The following is a 17,979-nucleotide window of genomic DNA, read 5'->3' as shown; positions in this document are numbered from 1 at the left end:
AAAAAAAAAAAAAAAAAAACCTTTCACTTTGCAGTGCTGAGATTTCAGCTCCATGAGAAGGAAGAAGATAAGCAACCAACGGACACCCGGCTCTGAGTCCTCACCCTGTGTCTCACAGCATCCCTGCAGCTCGCAGAGACGCCTGGACCTCAGCAGGCAGGAGGAAGCATTACTTCCTTGTCACTGGTTAGGATTCAGTCCCACCTATTTCTGAAACAGAGAACTTTACAGACGAAGAGAGATGGAAAAATAAAAAACCCACAAAGATGGTCATTAAAAAAATATCAAGAAGGTTTAGACAGGAGGATGTATGAATCTTTGTGTATGCTTTTTGCTTTGCTTTTTAAAAGACATCATGATGGTGCATAAGCTACAGAACACTTCTGAGTCTAGGGAGGAAGAAATAACAAGACACAAAACCTCTCCCATTCTCCTGAGGGGCTCTTGGGACCACATACGGCACTGTGTACTGTGTGTAACACCCCAGTGAGACAGCACTTCACACCTGCTACGCGGGCTGTAGTTTAAGAAACAGAGGGAAAGAAAGCAGAAAATAACAAGTGTAGAAGAGCATGTGGAAAACTCAGAACCTTCGTATGACCCAACGATTCCACTTTTAGGTACACACCCAAAATAGCTGAAAACAGGGCCCTCAAAGATACTTGTACAGCAATGGCCGTGGCCTCCGTGTTCCCGACAGTTACAATGGTCGGTCCATCAACAGATGGATAAATGTAACACGGCCGACAATGGCAGACTCATTAGCTTGAGAAGAAGGAACTCTGACACCTGCTGCACATCACGGTGACCCTGGAAGGCACGATGCTCAGTGAGGTAAACCACTCACTTAAGGACAAGTACTGTCTGACTCCACTCACAGGAGGGGCCTAAGGCTGTCAGTCCTAGAGACAGAAAGCAGAAAGGTGCAAGCCAGGAGCTGTTGGAGGGTAGTTTAGTATCAGAATGTCCCACCCAGCGCACCCCTTCTCCAACTCGAAGAAAATCTTAGTTCCAGACACTGATCTACAGAATGTTATTTGAAAGATGAACATTACAGTTGAACTCCTCTCATTAGAACTTTCATTGCTTAACCAAGTTGTAGTTTCTGTTTATTCTGGAACTGCCTGACCCAGAGATACCTGGGCTCACAGAACCAGAACCTCCGCTTCTGCTGACAGCAGACCCAGATGCCTTCTCATCTTTCCCTTTCCTGAAAGCAAAAGTGTCAGTCGCTCAGTCATGTCCAACTCTTTGGGGCCCCACAGACTGTAGCCCACCAGCCTCTTCTGTCTGTGGGATTCTCCAGGCAAGTATACTGGAGTGGCTTGCCATTTCATTCTCCAGGGGATCTTCCTGACCTAGGGATTGAACCCAGGTCTCCCGCACTGCAGATGGATTCTTTACCATCTGAGCCACAGGGAAACCCTATCCTAGTAGCTCTGAAACACACCTGTTAGGCTCTTACCCTAACAGGTGTAGGCTCAGCGTTCCTGAAGCCTGAGGCCTTGAAAGGTTCTCCACAGCATCTCTACCTACTCTCCTCCATGACTGCTAAACTCCAGCCTCCCCCAAATCTGTTCACTGACCTGGTGACCCCTTATCGCCCATCACGGGCCTCCTTCAGGCAGCTCTCCGGGAGCACTCCTTCTGAGCTTCTACTGCGCTAAACAGCACAGGTCTCACGACACGGACCGTATCTGCCTCTTGTGAGGATGAGTGTGCTCTTACTAACACACACCTCCTCTGCTGAGCTCAAGGCCACTGCACAGTCACCAGTACCTCCTGAGTGATGGAGGAAGGGAGAGCAGCGTGGAGGTAAGCGAGGAAGGAGAGAAAAAACATCCAAACGGGTTCAGTGTACGTGTTCGCCAAAATCAACAGTCAGCGCTGCGCCCCAGGGGTCAGGCACTGTGGGGGTGAGCTTACAGGCAGTGCCGCCTGGACTGAACACTAGGACCTATTTAATATGCAGTTATTTTTAAGCTGGCAAAGCTGATCACTTTTGAAAGCCTGGACTAGAAATCAAGTAATAACAAAAAGTTAGAGAAGCAATTATGAAGTCTAAAGTGAATACTACTTTCACAGCTAAAATCCAGCCACGAGTTGCAAAAAAGACCATCAGTCTAATCTATCTGCGTAAGGACAACAGGAAAGATGCAGTTTCCCTGCAAAAGAGATGCGTTTGTCTGGAACCAAGTGTGAATGAGAAAAACACAGCTGGTTACTTTCCAAGAGTTAGAATTCTTTTAATCTGACTGAAAATATATTACAAGTATATACATACTAAGATAATTTTAGAATTCCAAATAGACACCAGGTCACAATTACTCTTAAAGATTTGATTTTTATTCTGTCATTTCTCCTGGTATGTTATTGCATAGTTAAATTCATCAGAATCCATCCTCATCAGAATGCTGACTGAAACTATAGTGTAGTTACGTTTTATGTACACAGTTCGCTTCACCTCTCTCTAAATAAAGTGTTAGTATTAAATGGAAGAATGCAGAAACCATTTCTGAAAATGAGAATACCGGTGATGGAGTATAACAAATAGGAAAAGAGAAACTGATACTGAGAAAATGCTAAATGAGATTATTTTAATCAGGGAGAAAAAATTATGTTTTATGCTACAGTTAGTCGAATTTGCTCTGTAGTCTTAAATTTGAAGTGAATTAACGCTTCTCCTCCAGAGTCACTTGTTATCTTCCTTATTCTCTCCAGAATTAACTGCATATTGCACAGGGAAGCGAGAGGCACTTAAAACAACTAGAAACAAAGTGATCCAATGAGGATTATCACACAAGCTGGTTACTTCAAAAATCCAACAAGATATTAACAAACAATCTGATTTGCCTGTATGCACTTTAAGAAGTTCTGCAAATCATGGGAACATCTGAACAGCTGCTCTAGTAGACAGAACGGCATGACAGGCCCCTCTGTCCCGCCCTCACCTTCTGCAAGCATCTCCACACGGTCAACCTAGGCCCCCTGTGCCTATACCCACTGGCCCTGTTCTCACGGGACTAGAATAGTTCAATATGTATGTAGTGCATGAATGTACATGGCAGTATTATTCATAAGAGCCAAAAAAGTGGGAATAACTCAGACGTCCATCAGCTGGTAAAGAAAATATGGTCTATCCATACACCATTTCTGGACATCACTAGGCTGAAAAAGGGAGGGAAGTACCAGCACTTGTAGCCCCCAGTAAGTGAAGTGCCACAGGCCACACGCCCTGAGATTCCAGGTGTGAAAACTGTCCAGAGGACAGGGCCCAGGGACGGGAGGGGCAGGGTGTGGCAGAACCAGGGGCAGGTGTGACCTGCTAACAGGCACGCAGTCTCCTCCGTATGGCCAAAGTGTCCTAAAATTTGGATGTTGGGGCTGGCTGCACTAACCCTCATGCACATGGTTCAGGGTGGAATTTATGGCACCTAGATCATACCTCCGTAAAGCAGCTGTTCCAAAACTTAGTTTGAATCTCTAGTATATTTCTTTTTAAGGATAAAAATAGCGAGAGCACCCAGATGGACAGGTTTAGCAGCTGAGGGCCACTCTGCAGGGTGAGGAGCCAAGAAGCACCACCGAGCCCCAGGCTCCAAAAACGAGGCAGAAAGGCAGGGTGCCTTGCAGCCACACGCAGAACGGGGAGGTGAGGCGCTACTCGGCCGGCTCCCTGAGCCCTGGCTCTCTGTCCTGCGATTCTCTAACTGAGATGTACACAAGCTCCCACAGCATGAAGCCCTTGTGTGCACGCAAAAGGGCATGCCCAGGGGTGACCGCTCCACCTGCCTGCGCCTCTCCGAGGTCGTGCCAGCGTGCGCACGCAGCCGGACACGGGCGGGTGCGGGAGCCCCAGCTCCACCTGCCTGCGCCTCGCCTAGGTCGTGCCAGCGTGCGCACGCAGCAGGACACGGGCGGGTGCGGGAGCCCCAGCGCCACTTGCCTGCGCCTCGCCGAGGTCGTTGTTCACCACCGTGAAGTTCAGCCCCAGCTCCTCCACGTCGCCCTCGTAGCTCTTGAGGAAAAGCAGGTTTCTGTACACCTCGGGGTCTAGGGACGCCAGGTGGTGGATGTCCACATCCGCGCTGGTCCCCAGCAGCTTGGACAGGAAGAAGCCGGCGAAGGGCAGCTCCACCAGCATGTTCTCATAGAGAGCCTTTGAACGAAGCAGGGACCACCGGTTAGCATTTCACAGGGCCGCCTCTCATCCTTCCTACAAGTAAGAGACGGAATGTTCAGCCTGGTCCCCACAGACCCTGAGACAGCAGACCCCTCTGCCCCAGGCGTACGAGGATGACAAGCTTCACCATGTGCCCGCCCGCGGTGCAGGCGTTCATACACACAGCGCGCAGAGGGCCCTACAGCAGACGGCGGAGGACCTGAGGGCCCAAGTGTGGCGGCGGCCTTTAAGGGCCACCTCCTCACGTGACAAGACCCTGCCGAGCGTGTCTGTGAAGCTCTGCAGGTGGATCAGTCTCCCGGGGCTGCTGTGATAAGTGCACTGACCAGTGGCTTCAAACAACAGTCTGGAAAGGTCTGAACCCAGGTGTAACCAGCAGGTCACGCTCTCTGGGAAGGTCCTGCCAGCTGCAGGGCTGCCGGCTCCCCAGCCTCTGCGGGGCTGCTCCCCCTCAATCTGTTCTGTGCCGCCACCCTGCCTTCCTGCCTCTGATGTAGACGCCAGTCACTGGATCCTGGGACTCACTCCACCCAGGATGACCTCCGCTGAGCTCGCTTACATATGCAAAGACGTCTTTCCAAATAAGGTCACACTCACAGGGACAGGGCTTCCCTGGTGCCTCAGCAGTAAAGAGTCTGCCTGTGATGCAGGAGACCCGGGTTCAATCCCTGGGCTGGGAAGATCCCCAGGAGAAGGTAACAGTTGCCACTCCAGTATTCTTACCAGAAGAATTCCACGGACAGAGAAGCCAGGCGGGCTACAGTCCATGGAGTCACAGAGAGTGACTAAGCGACTATCACTTTCACTTTCTCTCACAGGTACAGGACAATAGGACTCAGAGCGAATCTTCCTGGGGTCGCAGTTCTGCCCATAGTGGCAGGCGGGCCGGCGCCTGGGTGGCCGCCCCTCCCCTCTGGGTGGAGCCAAAGCGCGAGGGCGTGGGCACTATGTGCCAGAGTCGGGTTTCGTGTCCTTTCCGATGTCAAGGAAGATGATTCTTCTTTAGATTTTTTTTCAACCATCACACGGGGAGAAGGCAGCATTCTTAGCTCAGTGACCACAGCCGCTCTTCCCGCAGAGAGGTCGCGCCCCATGCCCGCCAAATGCTAAGCCCAGGGCTCAAGAGACGGACGTGTGACGTCACTTCCGCCCTGCCCCCCCCCCGCCCCCACATGTCGGCAGCCTTGTGCCACAGCCCACCCGGGAGGGGCCCTTCCATGCGCACGCGGCCAGCACTGCTGCACCCCTGGACAACCGTCTCACACGCGGGGCAGTCTACAATCATGACCCTTAAATGCACCAACCTTACACACTCACGTTAGGCTCAGATACCCTCTGAAACCCACGTTAACTCTCACCCACTGATGTGACTGGAGCAGACTACAAAACAGCCATGGAATGTCCCCCAGAAGAGAAAGTCCTCCCAGAGGCTAACGTCCTCCCAGAGGCAAACGTCCAGAGGGCACTGCGTGGGCTCCCGGACACCACCTCCCTGAAGGCGGTCACCACACTTGGAGTTCAGGCTCACCCGCTCCCCCTCCAGCTATGTCCCTGCACTTCTCTTTCTGATTTGAAGACTGATGATTACTCAATTAGTTCTGAAAAGAAGGCAAAAAAGGCTTTCTTAATGAGAGAATGAGTAATAAAATGGCAACTGGCACTTAGGTCTCTCCTGATGATGTAAAGAAGGGCTGTTTTGAGAAGCCAGGCTTTGCCTCAAGTTAAGAATGGCCAATACTATTAACCTGGCCCACTTAGGAACCCCATTACTTCTAATGAATGATGCCGTCAAAGCTAAGGAGCATTCTGCAGAGACGACAAGACTGATCCCAGGTGTCGAGAAAAGCCTCATTTGTACGGTGGTCTGTGAGTAAACTCAGAGAGTAAATCATCGGGTGTGTTGAGTATGGAAGGTCATTGTTTGCCATTCCTGCATTAGTAACAATAAACTTGTGAAGTCCACTCAATCCATCAGAGCTACCTGAATTTTAAACAGAAACTCCACTGTGACTCATAAAATGTAAATGCACAGGTATAATTTTTTACACGCGGCAGGTTTAAACCTTTAGAGCATTTAATATACAAGCACTAATAAATGATAGCACTAAAAACTGTGACTGCATCAGCTAAATGGATTATAAATTAAATTTCCATAATGTATGCAACTGAGATACAAATGTAAGCATAAATCAAGGTATTTCCTAAACACAGGTTAATTATACAACTTCAAAAACTGCCAATTTTTTATGCAAAATAATCCACTTAGCATTTTTCATATTGGCCTCAATCCTCAGTCCACTGCACACTTGTTCCTAGAAGCGTATCAATAACCGCTTGTCATGAAAACATAGCAATAGGTATATGGAGAAAACCTGTACCGTATTTTTCAACTGTCTGTCTTTTATGAGTGTTTATAGCTAGAAATTGTGCCAAAATGATCTGAAATAAAAAGGATTAATTATGGTAGAAGCCTTTTAATATAAGTGAGTGCAGTCACCATGCAATTAATGCAAACTGTGGCCCTGCCTGGACGGGCGGTGTGAGCTGCATCTCAGGCTGGTTCTGTTTGCTGCCAAATAACTTCAGTAATTTACTACATTAAGAATCAATAAAAAAAATAATGCTTTTCAAATGCATCTCTATCAATCTTCAGGTAGTTCTAAAGTGAACATTTATAACTTAATCTAAAAACTATATCAGAGATGTCCTGTTTCAAGGCCGCTCTAATTGAACAAGGAGATAATAATTTAATTATTTTAGATCAAGCTAACCTTGGAGTCTACAAAATTAAAGATATGTAAAATAAGGATGTAAGCTGATACTAATATGCTATTTAATTTAGCAGTTGTGTCTCAGAAGAAATAACGGTGAGCTGAAAGCCGTGCTCTCTGACTGGGCTGCTGCGGACTCTCAGGATGAGGCTCCTGCAGGGCAGGGGGTGCTCCTGGCCGTGAGCAAGCGCACCGCAAATGCACTGATGGTGCCCAGTCACTGAGCGCAGAGAGTGAGTGCCCGCTGTGTGTGGGGGCCTCTATTGGCAGGATGGAATTCTGCATTCACAGACTGGTTTGCAAAAAACCATTTATTCTCTTTTGAGACATTTCAGGTTGTCAAAATTACACACATGGAGATTCGCTTCAAGTCCTAACTGCTTACTCCTTTAGCTCTGTCCACGTGGCTGCCTGACGCTCAGTGAGGAGGGCGTGCTATGTGTTGGGCCTTCCCTGCCCCCTCACCACCCAGGAGGACAAGGCATCCCACCAGCCCTGGAAGCCAAGGAGAGACTTACTCAGTCATTGCAACTGGTAATCTGCACCGAGGGTTTGACAGCTTTATTTCTGAAAACAGCCCGTTCACTTCTGAAAACCTCTGAGGATGCTGGGTGGGTGGGAGACGAGAGATCACGCCTCCAAGCCGGTTCTCTCACTGGGCATCGGGAAACCCACCTGGGTGTACAGCCACTGCCCAGCAAGTGCCCACTCCCGGCCGCTCCTCCTGGCTCAGGCTCCCCCGAGGCTGCTCTGCCCACCAGGTGATAGAAAAGTCACGTCCCATTTCCACTCATGAGAAGTCAGTACTGGTATATTCACACAGCTGTGCGGCCGTCACCCTCCAACTGAGTTTTGAACATTTCACCCACCGCCCCTGCCCCCCACCAGCAGAAACCTTGAGCTCTGGGCTGTCACTTCCCCACCTCCTGCACCCCCAGCCCAGAACTCTTGGGAGGCCTTTTCTGTAGCTACACGCACCTCTGGGTGAGCCACCCAGCCCCGGGGCACCTCTGACGGTGCTCTGCCTGAGTTCCTGCTGCCTGTGGCCACCCACACCAGCAGAGGCCAGGAGGCCTGCAGACCTCGTCTGACCCCAGCAGTGGAACCAGGAGACCCTGCCTGGTCTGTCTCACTCACGGAGGAGCTCAGCAGCCCCCTGCCGCCTCCCAGAGAAGTTACCCCGATTCGAGGAACAGCAGCAGCAATACACATCTTCACCTGGCTCACTTTTCACAATGACTATTCATTTATCTTTAAAATGTATTTATTTGGCTGTGCTGGGTCTTTGCTGTGGCACGTGGGGTCTAGTTTCCTGACCAGGGATCGAACCCAGGCCCCCTGCATTGGGAACAGGGAGTCTTAACACACTGGACCACCAGGAAGTCCCAAAAGCGACTATTGAAATGTGTAGAAGGATTTAAATAGGGTGATTTTATTTATTTTTTAGATAATTACTGTCCTTATTGCACAAATAAAGCCCAAGGAAAGACATGCAGTACACTTTAAGCAGCACCAGCAGAAGTCGGTGCTCCTAATTTTCCCGGTGAGAATCTAGCATGACTTAGAAAAACAGCCCTAGTGTAACACTGACCCATGTTAAACTAGTGTGTGGGAAGGCTTAAAAGTGTGAGAAGGAAGTCCACGCACTGGAACCACTCAGCCTGAGCCAGGACACTACTGACGCCCTAGAGCCTGTCCACAACCAGAGAAGCCACTGCAGGGAGAAGCCCACACACCGCAGCCGGAGGGAGCCCCCCGCCCGTCCCAACTGGGGAAGTCCTTGCAGACCAGCACAGCCAAAAAAAGTATTTTTTTTAAAATAAAGAAAAGTTTTTTAAAATGTGACAAGGGATATCTCAAATGGAAAGCAAAATCTACTTATGCAGGGGCAGAAAGATATTCTGAATATCTCAGAATAGCTAAAACTTCAATAATACTTTTAGGTACTGAAATCAACTGAATTCTGGCATACACTGGCCATTTTTACTGTACAATAAGACCATTTTAACTTCATGTGTAATTTTGAAGAAACAAACTTGCATAGAAAACTATGACCTTAACTAGGAAGAGAGAGAATCTCCAGATTTGGGAACGCGTTGCTTTTAATGGAAAAGAATATAAATTGTGAGTCGAATGCTATAAAAGCAGTACAGTTCTCCGAAGGGATAGGGTCAAATAAGTAATCACTTTTAAATTATAAGTTTTACATATTTGTTAATTATGATCTTTGATTTTTCTGTTTCTCAAAAAAGTTGAATGTCAACAATAGGAAACGCATGGTGAATCATCCCTGTGGTTAATTAACTGGGAGATTCAGAGAAAGCCTGCTTCTCAAATCCTCTGACCTCTAAATAAAAAGAGTCTTAACATTAGAGAGTCTCAACATGCAAGTCTTGATTGGAAGACTTGTGCTTAGCACAGAATGATCAACTACTTGCTGAATGGTATGTTTTAAAAAACCTAAGGGAAAGATACCTTAACTTTAGAGCTCAATCAGATGAAGCAGCTCAACTATGCTGACCCTTATTGAGTTGAAGAGTTCTAAACAAGATGTTATAAAACAGAAGCTTTGTCATTTAAGGACCAAAGTAACATAAATGCTAGTAAGTATTCACCCCAGCCGACAGTTTCAAAGCCTCAGCAAATTCAGTGAGCATTCTATAAAAGGATTCTAATGAATACAAAAATAAATTTTCCCAACTCTCAAAAATCTCAGGATAAACTGTTAACTGCCAATACTACACTCTATGATTCATTAAGTGTAGACTGAATTCCACTCAAATACAAAATTATAAACTATGTTGAAGTTTTACCATCTGTTAATTAAAAATTTGAAATATATGACCAAGATATTATCAAACAACCTGATTTATAGGCATTCTGTTCCAATAATATCAATATTCCAAAGCAAGGAAAAAAAAAAATTCCAAGTAGAATACAAATATGATAAAAGATTTCCTCCAATAAATATTCTGAACTTAATTGGCTTAAATGGACATAGGTGCTTCTATCTGTTTAAAAAAGTTCAAGATGACATTACCACATCCTTGAACTGTTTATTTATTCCCTGTCCAGAGTCTGATTTACAGGCGATAAAATGCAATCACAACCCACACCAGAGCAGGAATCATCTGCTAATGGAACTTTTAGCGAGAAGTGACCAGTGACATGAGGTAATTCTTCCTATGCAGGAGTGCTCCTGAGGACCTCACTGCACTTCATCACAGTAAACAATCACTAACATATGCATTAAAGAAAATTTAAATACATTATGACCCAATAAATATCATAATCAATCAATAGACAATTTTCTTCTCTTAAAGATTTAATGTTCAGATACCACACTATTAGTTCTATACTATTACACTCACTTAAATCTGGACAATTTTTAACATGTTGGTACAAATTTAACCATTTATAGTCAGATATGTTTTAGAAACTAGTGCTCCCTCAGCAGTTCCCTTGCAGAAAATTATACAAGTAAAATCTGTAAAATGAGGAACTAAATTAAGTACCATTCTCAAACAACTATAGTTTTGTTCTTGCTTTTGTCTAAACTTTATTATTTCAAGATCTTTATTAAGACAGAATTTATACACACTTCATCTTTAGGACCTGAATCTGGTTTACAGAGCTGATACATTCGGAACATAGGAGTAAGAGGGTCTGCTCCCGTTTGGATCTGCAGCTTCCCAGCAGATGTGTCCTCAGTGTGGCTCCCACACAAGTAGCACCACTATGCCCGTGCGCGCGCGTGAGCAGCGTCACTATGCAGACACACACATGTGAGCAGCGTCACTATGCAGACACACACACGTGAGCAGCGTCACTATGCGCGCACACACACACGTGAATAGTGCCACTATGCACGCGTGCACACACACGCAAGCGTCACTATGCAGACACACACACACGTGAGCAGCATCACTATGCAGACACACACGTGAGCAGCGTCACTATGCGCGCACGCACACACATGTGAATAGTGCCACTATGCACGTGTGCACACACACGCAAGCGTCACTATGCAGACACACACACACGTGAGCAGCATCACTATGCAGACACACACACACGTGAGCAGCGTCACTATGCAGACACACACACACATGTGAGCAGTGTCACTATACAGACACACACACGTGAGCAGCATCACTATGCACACACACGTGAGCAGCGTCACTATGCAGGACACACACACACACGTGAGCAGAGTCACTATGCAGACACATACACACACACGTGAGCAGTGTCACTATGCAGACACAGATACACACACACGTGAGCAGCGTCACTATGCAGACACAGACACACACACGTGAGCAGCGTCACTATGCAGACACATACACACACACGTGAGCAGCGTCACTATGCAGGACACACACACACACGTGAGCAGAGTCACTATGCAGACACAGACACACACACACGTGAGCAGTATCACTATGCAGACACAGACACACACACACACACGTGAGCAGCGTCACTATGCACACACACACGCGTGAGCAGAGTCACTATGCAGACACACACACACACGTGAGCAGCGTCACTATGCACACACACACGCGTGAGAAGAGTCACTATGCAGGATACACACACACACGTGAGCAGAGTCACTATGCAGACACAGACACACACACACACGTGAGCAGCGTCACTATGCAGACACAGACACACACACACGTGAGCAGCGTCACTATGCACACACACACGCGTGAGCAGAGTCACTATGCAGACACACACACACACGTGAGCAGCGTCACTATGCACACACACACACACGTGAGCAGAGTCACTATGCAGGACACACACACACACGTGAGCAGAGTCACTATGCAGACACAGACACACACACACACGTGAGCAGTGTCACTATGCAGACACAGACACAGACACACACACACACACGTGAGCAGCGTCACTATGCACACACACACGCGTGAGCAGAGTCACTATGCAGACACAGACACACACACACACGTGAGCAGCGCCACTATGCAGACACAGACACACACACACGTGAGCAGCGTCACTATGCACACACACACGTGTGAGCAGCGTCACTATGCAGACACATACACACACACGTGAGCAGCGTCACTATGCAGACACACACGTGAGCAGCGTCACTATGCAGACACACACACACACACGTCAGCAGCGTCACTATGCAGACACAGAGAGCGGTCGAGTGTTGGACCTCAAAGCTCCAGCCAGCCAGGACCGCCTGCTGATCAAGAAGGGACAAGTCTCACATTCAGGAAGGAAAAGCACACAGAATTGTAGTAAGACTGAATTCATGCACATGAAATCACTCTGCTGTCTGGCATTGCATGGTATGAGAACCACAGCATTTAGGGCACTTTTCAGGTTAGCCTAGCAAAATCAAGGCTCATCTTCATAGAAACAATGACAGCACATCACTTCAGATTTTTGGGCAATGAGTTATGAAACCATCCCTGGGAGGGAGCTGAGGCGGGGTGGAGAGGGGCCGTGGACAGGGGAGGTGGTCTGCGCGCTGATCCCAGGACCACTCATGGCTCCAGGCGGGAGCAATACACTGTGCCTTAAATGAACTATGGTAGGAAAGTGATCTGTCTGAAACTCACGCTAAGGAACCTAAACATCAGGTCACTGCCTGAAACCTGCCACTGAAATGGGTGAGCCTGAGGAAAACTTCCTGTCCAAACGGTCAAGTGGAAGCCCATCACTAACGCTGAAGAACACTTAATGTTGGTTATTAAAACAGCAACGTTCGGAATCTGAACAAATAAATCATAACCGGGCCTGTAATGATGCATCTCAAAGAGATGTGACTAAGGGGCAGTTTTATAACTAGGACTCAGTCTCTGCTTCGTTAGGTCTGGGGCTCCATCACCTCTGTCGTCAGCGTGCACACACAATCACAACAGGGTCACACTGGTGGAAGGCTGGACACAGAGAGGAACGGAACAGAGTAGAAACAAACCCTCACAGGCGTGGTCAACTGACTGTCAGCAAGAGTGCCAGGACGGTCAGACATCCACACGCAACAAAACACGCAAACAATGTCCACACAAAACCTTGTACGTGAATGTTCACAACAGAATTACTCATAAGAGCCAAGAGTGGAAACAACCTGAACCTCCATGAAATAATGAACTGATAAACTGGTATTTCCTCACACAAGGACATACTACTCAGACAAGAAAGGAATGAAGCACTGATAATCTGCTACCACGTGGAGGAACCCTGAAAACATTACGCCAAGGCAAATAAGCCAGTCCTGAATGGCCACGTGTCGTGTGATTCCGTTCACATGAAAAGTCTAGAACAGGCAAACCGCAGAGACAAAAAGTAGGTTAGTGGTGGCCCAGGACTGGTAGGACTGGAGAAGAAGGAGAATAATTGTTAATGAACACGAGGTTTCCTTTTTCACTATGTTGTTCTGAAATCTTAGTGGTGATGGCTGTACAACTCAGTGAACATACTAGAAATCACTGAATTGTACTCCTTAAAAAGGCAGAATTTCATGGAATGTGAACTGTACTTCAAAAACAGTTACTTCAAATAAGTCACAAGAGCATGGTCTGCTCTGCAGGCCCTGATTTTTAATTAGGGTGCTTCTCAAACGGGCCACTCTGTCCACGGAGCTCCAGGGGGAGAGCGGAGGTCTGCTGAAGATAACATGGACTGCATGGAACAGACTACAGATGCGCTCCACACAGGAATTTAATGATAAAGTTGAAATTTACTATAGTTCTGACTAACTTTTATAGAAAACTATATCGCAACACTAGTCTCTAAATTACTTAAGGATGACAGAGCTACTGGGTCACCACCCCTGGACACGGATCCTCGCACAGGGCTCCCGCTTGGTCTGTCCCCCAGGCTGTGTGTCCTGCCGCCAGGAGAACCGTGCCCTCCCTGCGCCCACCTCCCTAACCCCACAGCTGCCTTGCACGCACCGCTCAGCCTCCTCCGGGCTACGCTCTCCTCCAGACGGAGACCCCTCCTCCGTGGCCTTCCCCGCTGTGCTCCGTGGGGACGCCCCAGTGGCCCCGCCCCTCACCTCATCTAACAGCACAGCGCCTAGCCCCGCCCCAGGCCTGCTCCACGCCACGATGCCGGAAAGACCCCACAGGGCAGAGCCCGTCCCAGCCCAGGGCAGCCCACCGCTCATCCCCGGAGGGCGCAGCTTCTGCTCCTCAGCTCTCTGCAGCGTCTCCCAGGATCCCAAACCACCACCCCCCCATCTGGTTCTGCATCCACGGTCACTTCACCAAAGACGGCCACCACACCTGGGAACACCAATCCACCCACCCACCCACCCATCGTTCTTCCCCAGAACCTCTCTCATCCCCTGGGGGCCAGGCCTGCTGAGAGGCCGACACGATCGACCTTAACTCTCCCACCCCCTCCCCCGTAAGCACCTGAAGAACTCATTTCTATCATGCTGCCCCCTAAAAACATCACCCAGAACAACCTTCAGGTCCACGACTGAGGGACAGTTACATTACGTGGTTGTCACAGGACCGAGGACCACTTGGCAGTAACAGGAGCACAGTACTGACACATCACAACCTGAACGGCCCTTGAAAACGGGGAGAGGAGCCAATCATAGAGGCATACACTTCACAGGACACGTGCAGAAGAACACCGACAGGAGACAAATGGTACACTTATTGAGAGCAGAAAAAGGACAGAACGTCGGCCGGCGTCTACCTAGATTTTCTTTGGGGGGAAGGGGGAGGAGTTAATACAAGTGATGAAAATGTCCTAAACTCGTGATGGCCGTGCTCCTCTATGAATGCACTGAAGCTGCTCATATGTGCTTTTCAACTGGGTGAGCTGCATGGCTGGCAAATTCTATCTCAATAAAAAAACATGACAAGTAAAAAAAAAACCACCTGGGACACAAAAGTGTGCTCACGAATCCAGTATCGCTTTTCCATCCTCACACGCGTCTCCAGGAACCCGGGCACCAGCGCCAGGGCTGGGTTTTCTGTTCTCAGCAGACCTGACCTCACACGTGTCTCTAGGAACCCGGGCACCAGGGCCAGGGCTGGCTGCTGTCCCCGCCTCTGGAGACCGCTGTCCTCAGGCTTCCACGGGGCCTCCTTAAAACCAGCACACCTGTCACCTCAGCACTTGCTGAGGACAGAGACTACACAGCCAGGGCACGGGGAGACAGCTTCCCGCCACGGAGACACTGGCCTTTGTGTCTGGGCTGCCGGCTGCCCCCACTGCACAGCTGATGGACCGGTGAGGGAATGGGCCCCAGAGCACAGACCCCAGGGAAACTGCCCACCTGCTCCCACCACGGGGAAAGCAGCCAGTTCAGCCAGATTGCAGGAGAGCTTTGTTAGTTTCTTAAACAATGAAACAGGGGGTAGGCTTGGTCAGGGGCTATAGTCTGCTGCCCTGAGTTTCAGAGTTGCCTCTGGTCACTCCTTTGACCTTCAGAAGATGAACTGATTCCTGTCCCTGTGTTACAATCCAGTCCGTCTCTAAAAAGGTGGTGGACAGCGATTAAACATCAGGCATTCCTCTCTACTTAATCTCAGACAGGAGAAATAAAAGAACCACACAGAAACTGCACATCTGTGGGCGAGGCCTGGCACATCTGCGGGCTACGCCGCGGTCTGATTTCCCCCAACCCCACCACGTGACAGTGCTGGGAGATGCGGCCGCTGGTGCTTAGGTCACGAGGGTGTGGCTCTCATGAACACTGTTAGTGCCCTTACAGAGAAGCCCCACGGGGCTCCCTGGGCCCTTGCACCATGTGAGGACACAGGTTCCGGTTATGGCCCAGGATGGGGGCTGCACCAAACAGGACACATGGTGCCCTGACCCAGAGGCCGGCCCTGGGCTGTGAGAAGTCAATCTGTGTGGGGTATAAGCTGCCTGGATTGCGGCACCCTGCTGCAGCAGCCTGGACAGACTGAGGCCAGGGCTGGGCAAGTTCAGTGATAACGACTATCCTGCTCCCGACTTCAATGGGAACGTGTGCTTTCAAAGTTGCATCACTAAATAGGAAGCCTCCACCAGGTTATACAATTAAATTTCCCTTTCATCTACAACAAAGGGTAAGTAAGCTATGTTTGCCAAGACGTGCACACCATTACATTCTGGTTACTGCAGCATTACTGCAGTATCCTTAAGGGGCCAAATGTCAAAAGAAACGGCATATAACATAAACATTTAACTTATGCTGAATAACTACGGCCTTCTGTCTCACAGCACTTTGAACACTTCATAGAACTTTAGAAGAATCACTTTTAATGCTAGTTATCAACAAGAGCAACTGTGAAAAGACTTAAAGTATCTACACTATCTATGCAAGCAGGTAATAACACGGTGCATAACTGTGTTCTCTGTTTTCTACACACATACATTTTTTTTTTTTAATTTTTCGCCGCCGCCACTGTAGTTGCCCGGGTTAACCTCCTCCTCCTCCGGCCCCCTCCCCCTTCTCCTACACGAATAATTTTTAATGTATGTATGCATGTAATGTGGTTATAAAAGAAAACACTATTCAAGGTTCATCAAAATTACGTAAGCCATTCTGAATAAAGATCCTCAAGGAAACAGACAGTAACCACACAGAAACACACAAAGTCAGCACCCCACAGTCAGAGACCCACATTCACGTTGAGTTTACATTACCTTTCCAAGCATCCTGCCCAGGAAGTAGTAATGTCTGGCAAAGGCATCGCCCACAAGCATCTGAGCGGCTGGGTTGGGGTACAGAAGCCCTTCGTTAGTGGTCTTAAAGAACCCCTGGTTGGGGTTAAACCCTGACTTCAGTAGTTCATTTAGAAACTCTCTGAAAATACCACCACCGTCAATGCCGGCTTCGTCCAGGCCGTGCGCATTCAGTAAGTGCACACGGATCCGCTTTTTCAAGTCAGGCTCTGTTAAAAAAGGGGGGTGGGGCGAGGAGAAAATATCTTTTTAAAAAGCAATAAAATAAGTTGGTATTACAGGAAGTTAGGGAAGGGGAGCAAGAATATTAAATTTTAACGCAAGGCTTAAAAAAAACCAACAACATTGAGACAATGAGCTAGGTTGACCAGGGCTTCCCTCGGACTCCTCACTCTGACCAAGAAAGGAGTGGGCAGGGGCAGGACGGGGTGCTCAGGAGAATATATGAAACCCCCCCCCCCACAGTAACAGACTCAAACACTAGGAGGGGAGCGGGCAGAGTTAGGACCTAAGGATAACACGGGAACAGAAAGTCACCGAGGAAGGCAAAGAGACAGACAAAGAAGCCACTGAAGTTAGCATCACACAGACATTCTGAAAGAAGTGAGTGACAGAGTCAGAACGCCAGAAGCTACATAAAACAATATTTGGCTGAAAAACGGGCAAAATTTTTGGTTATATAATGTGCCACAAGATTCAATTTTTTTAAAAAGCTGCAAAGCTGAAGTCTGCCTGACATGTGAGACACACGTGTACACAGTCCTCGTAAGGACAGCTCGCAGAAGTAGGAACACCAGGCCCCAGACTCACTTGCAACGAATGCAACCGTTTTCAGTATGGGCTTCAAAACATGGGCCATGAAAGACAACTCCACAAGTCAGAAAGGTCCCGCCCGGCTTAACCCCTGAGGAGGCAGGTCTGACTGCATAACTGACGCTTCCTGCATTGTTTCCCGCTGGTGTCCCCCAGGCGGCACAGAGGGGGTGGGTGCGGAAGCCCGGCTGCAGGTCTGCACCAAGGCCACCTCTCAGGCAGCGTGCAGTTGCTCACATGCGTCCGACCCAAGGCTTCTCAGGGCGCCCGGGGACCTCCAGGAGAGAGCATGGAAAGGGGTTTCGCCAGCACAGGGTCCACTGAACCCCAATAGCGCGATGCGCAAGTGTCAGCGTCAAGGCCCCAGGACCTGGGGTGTGAGCCTGTGCCCCTGACCGCGCCTGCGTGAGGGCCACCTGCCCCGCCAGGCGGGACGAGCGCTGCGCCTGCACCTAGCCAGGGGGCCGCGTCCTCTCTCGTCCTCTAGTGCCCCCTAAGGAGCAGCCACCTCTGAGTCCCACC

The 17,979-nt window shown here is 48.8% G+C and overlaps 1 protein-coding gene across 2 annotated transcripts in view; it reads right to left on the bottom strand.

The window, feature by feature from the left end:
* UBE3C (ubiquitin protein ligase E3C) overlaps positions 1–17,979 on the bottom strand; it is a 115,881-nt gene that overhangs the window by 18,382 nt on the left and 79,520 nt on the right. For both annotated transcript variants that reach the window (XM_043463991.1, XM_043463992.1), the window contains exons 18-19: positions 16,606–16,853; positions 3,947–4,159 (exon numbers count right to left, since the gene is read on the bottom strand). In XM_043463991.1, coding sequence (XP_043319926.1) covers positions 3,947–4,159; positions 16,606–16,853 — 461 coding nt within the window. The remainder of the gene's footprint in view (positions 1–3,946; positions 4,160–16,605; positions 16,854–17,979) is intronic.

This window comes from Cervus canadensis, chromosome 3 (assembly GCF_019320065.1).
Source record: "Cervus canadensis isolate Bull #8, Minnesota chromosome 3, ASM1932006v1, whole genome shotgun sequence".
Classification (NCBI taxonomy): domain Eukaryota; kingdom Metazoa; phylum Chordata; class Mammalia; order Artiodactyla; family Cervidae; genus Cervus; species Cervus canadensis.
Note: the sequence above shows the minus strand (reverse complement) of the source record. Positions and strands in the feature narration are given on the sequence as shown.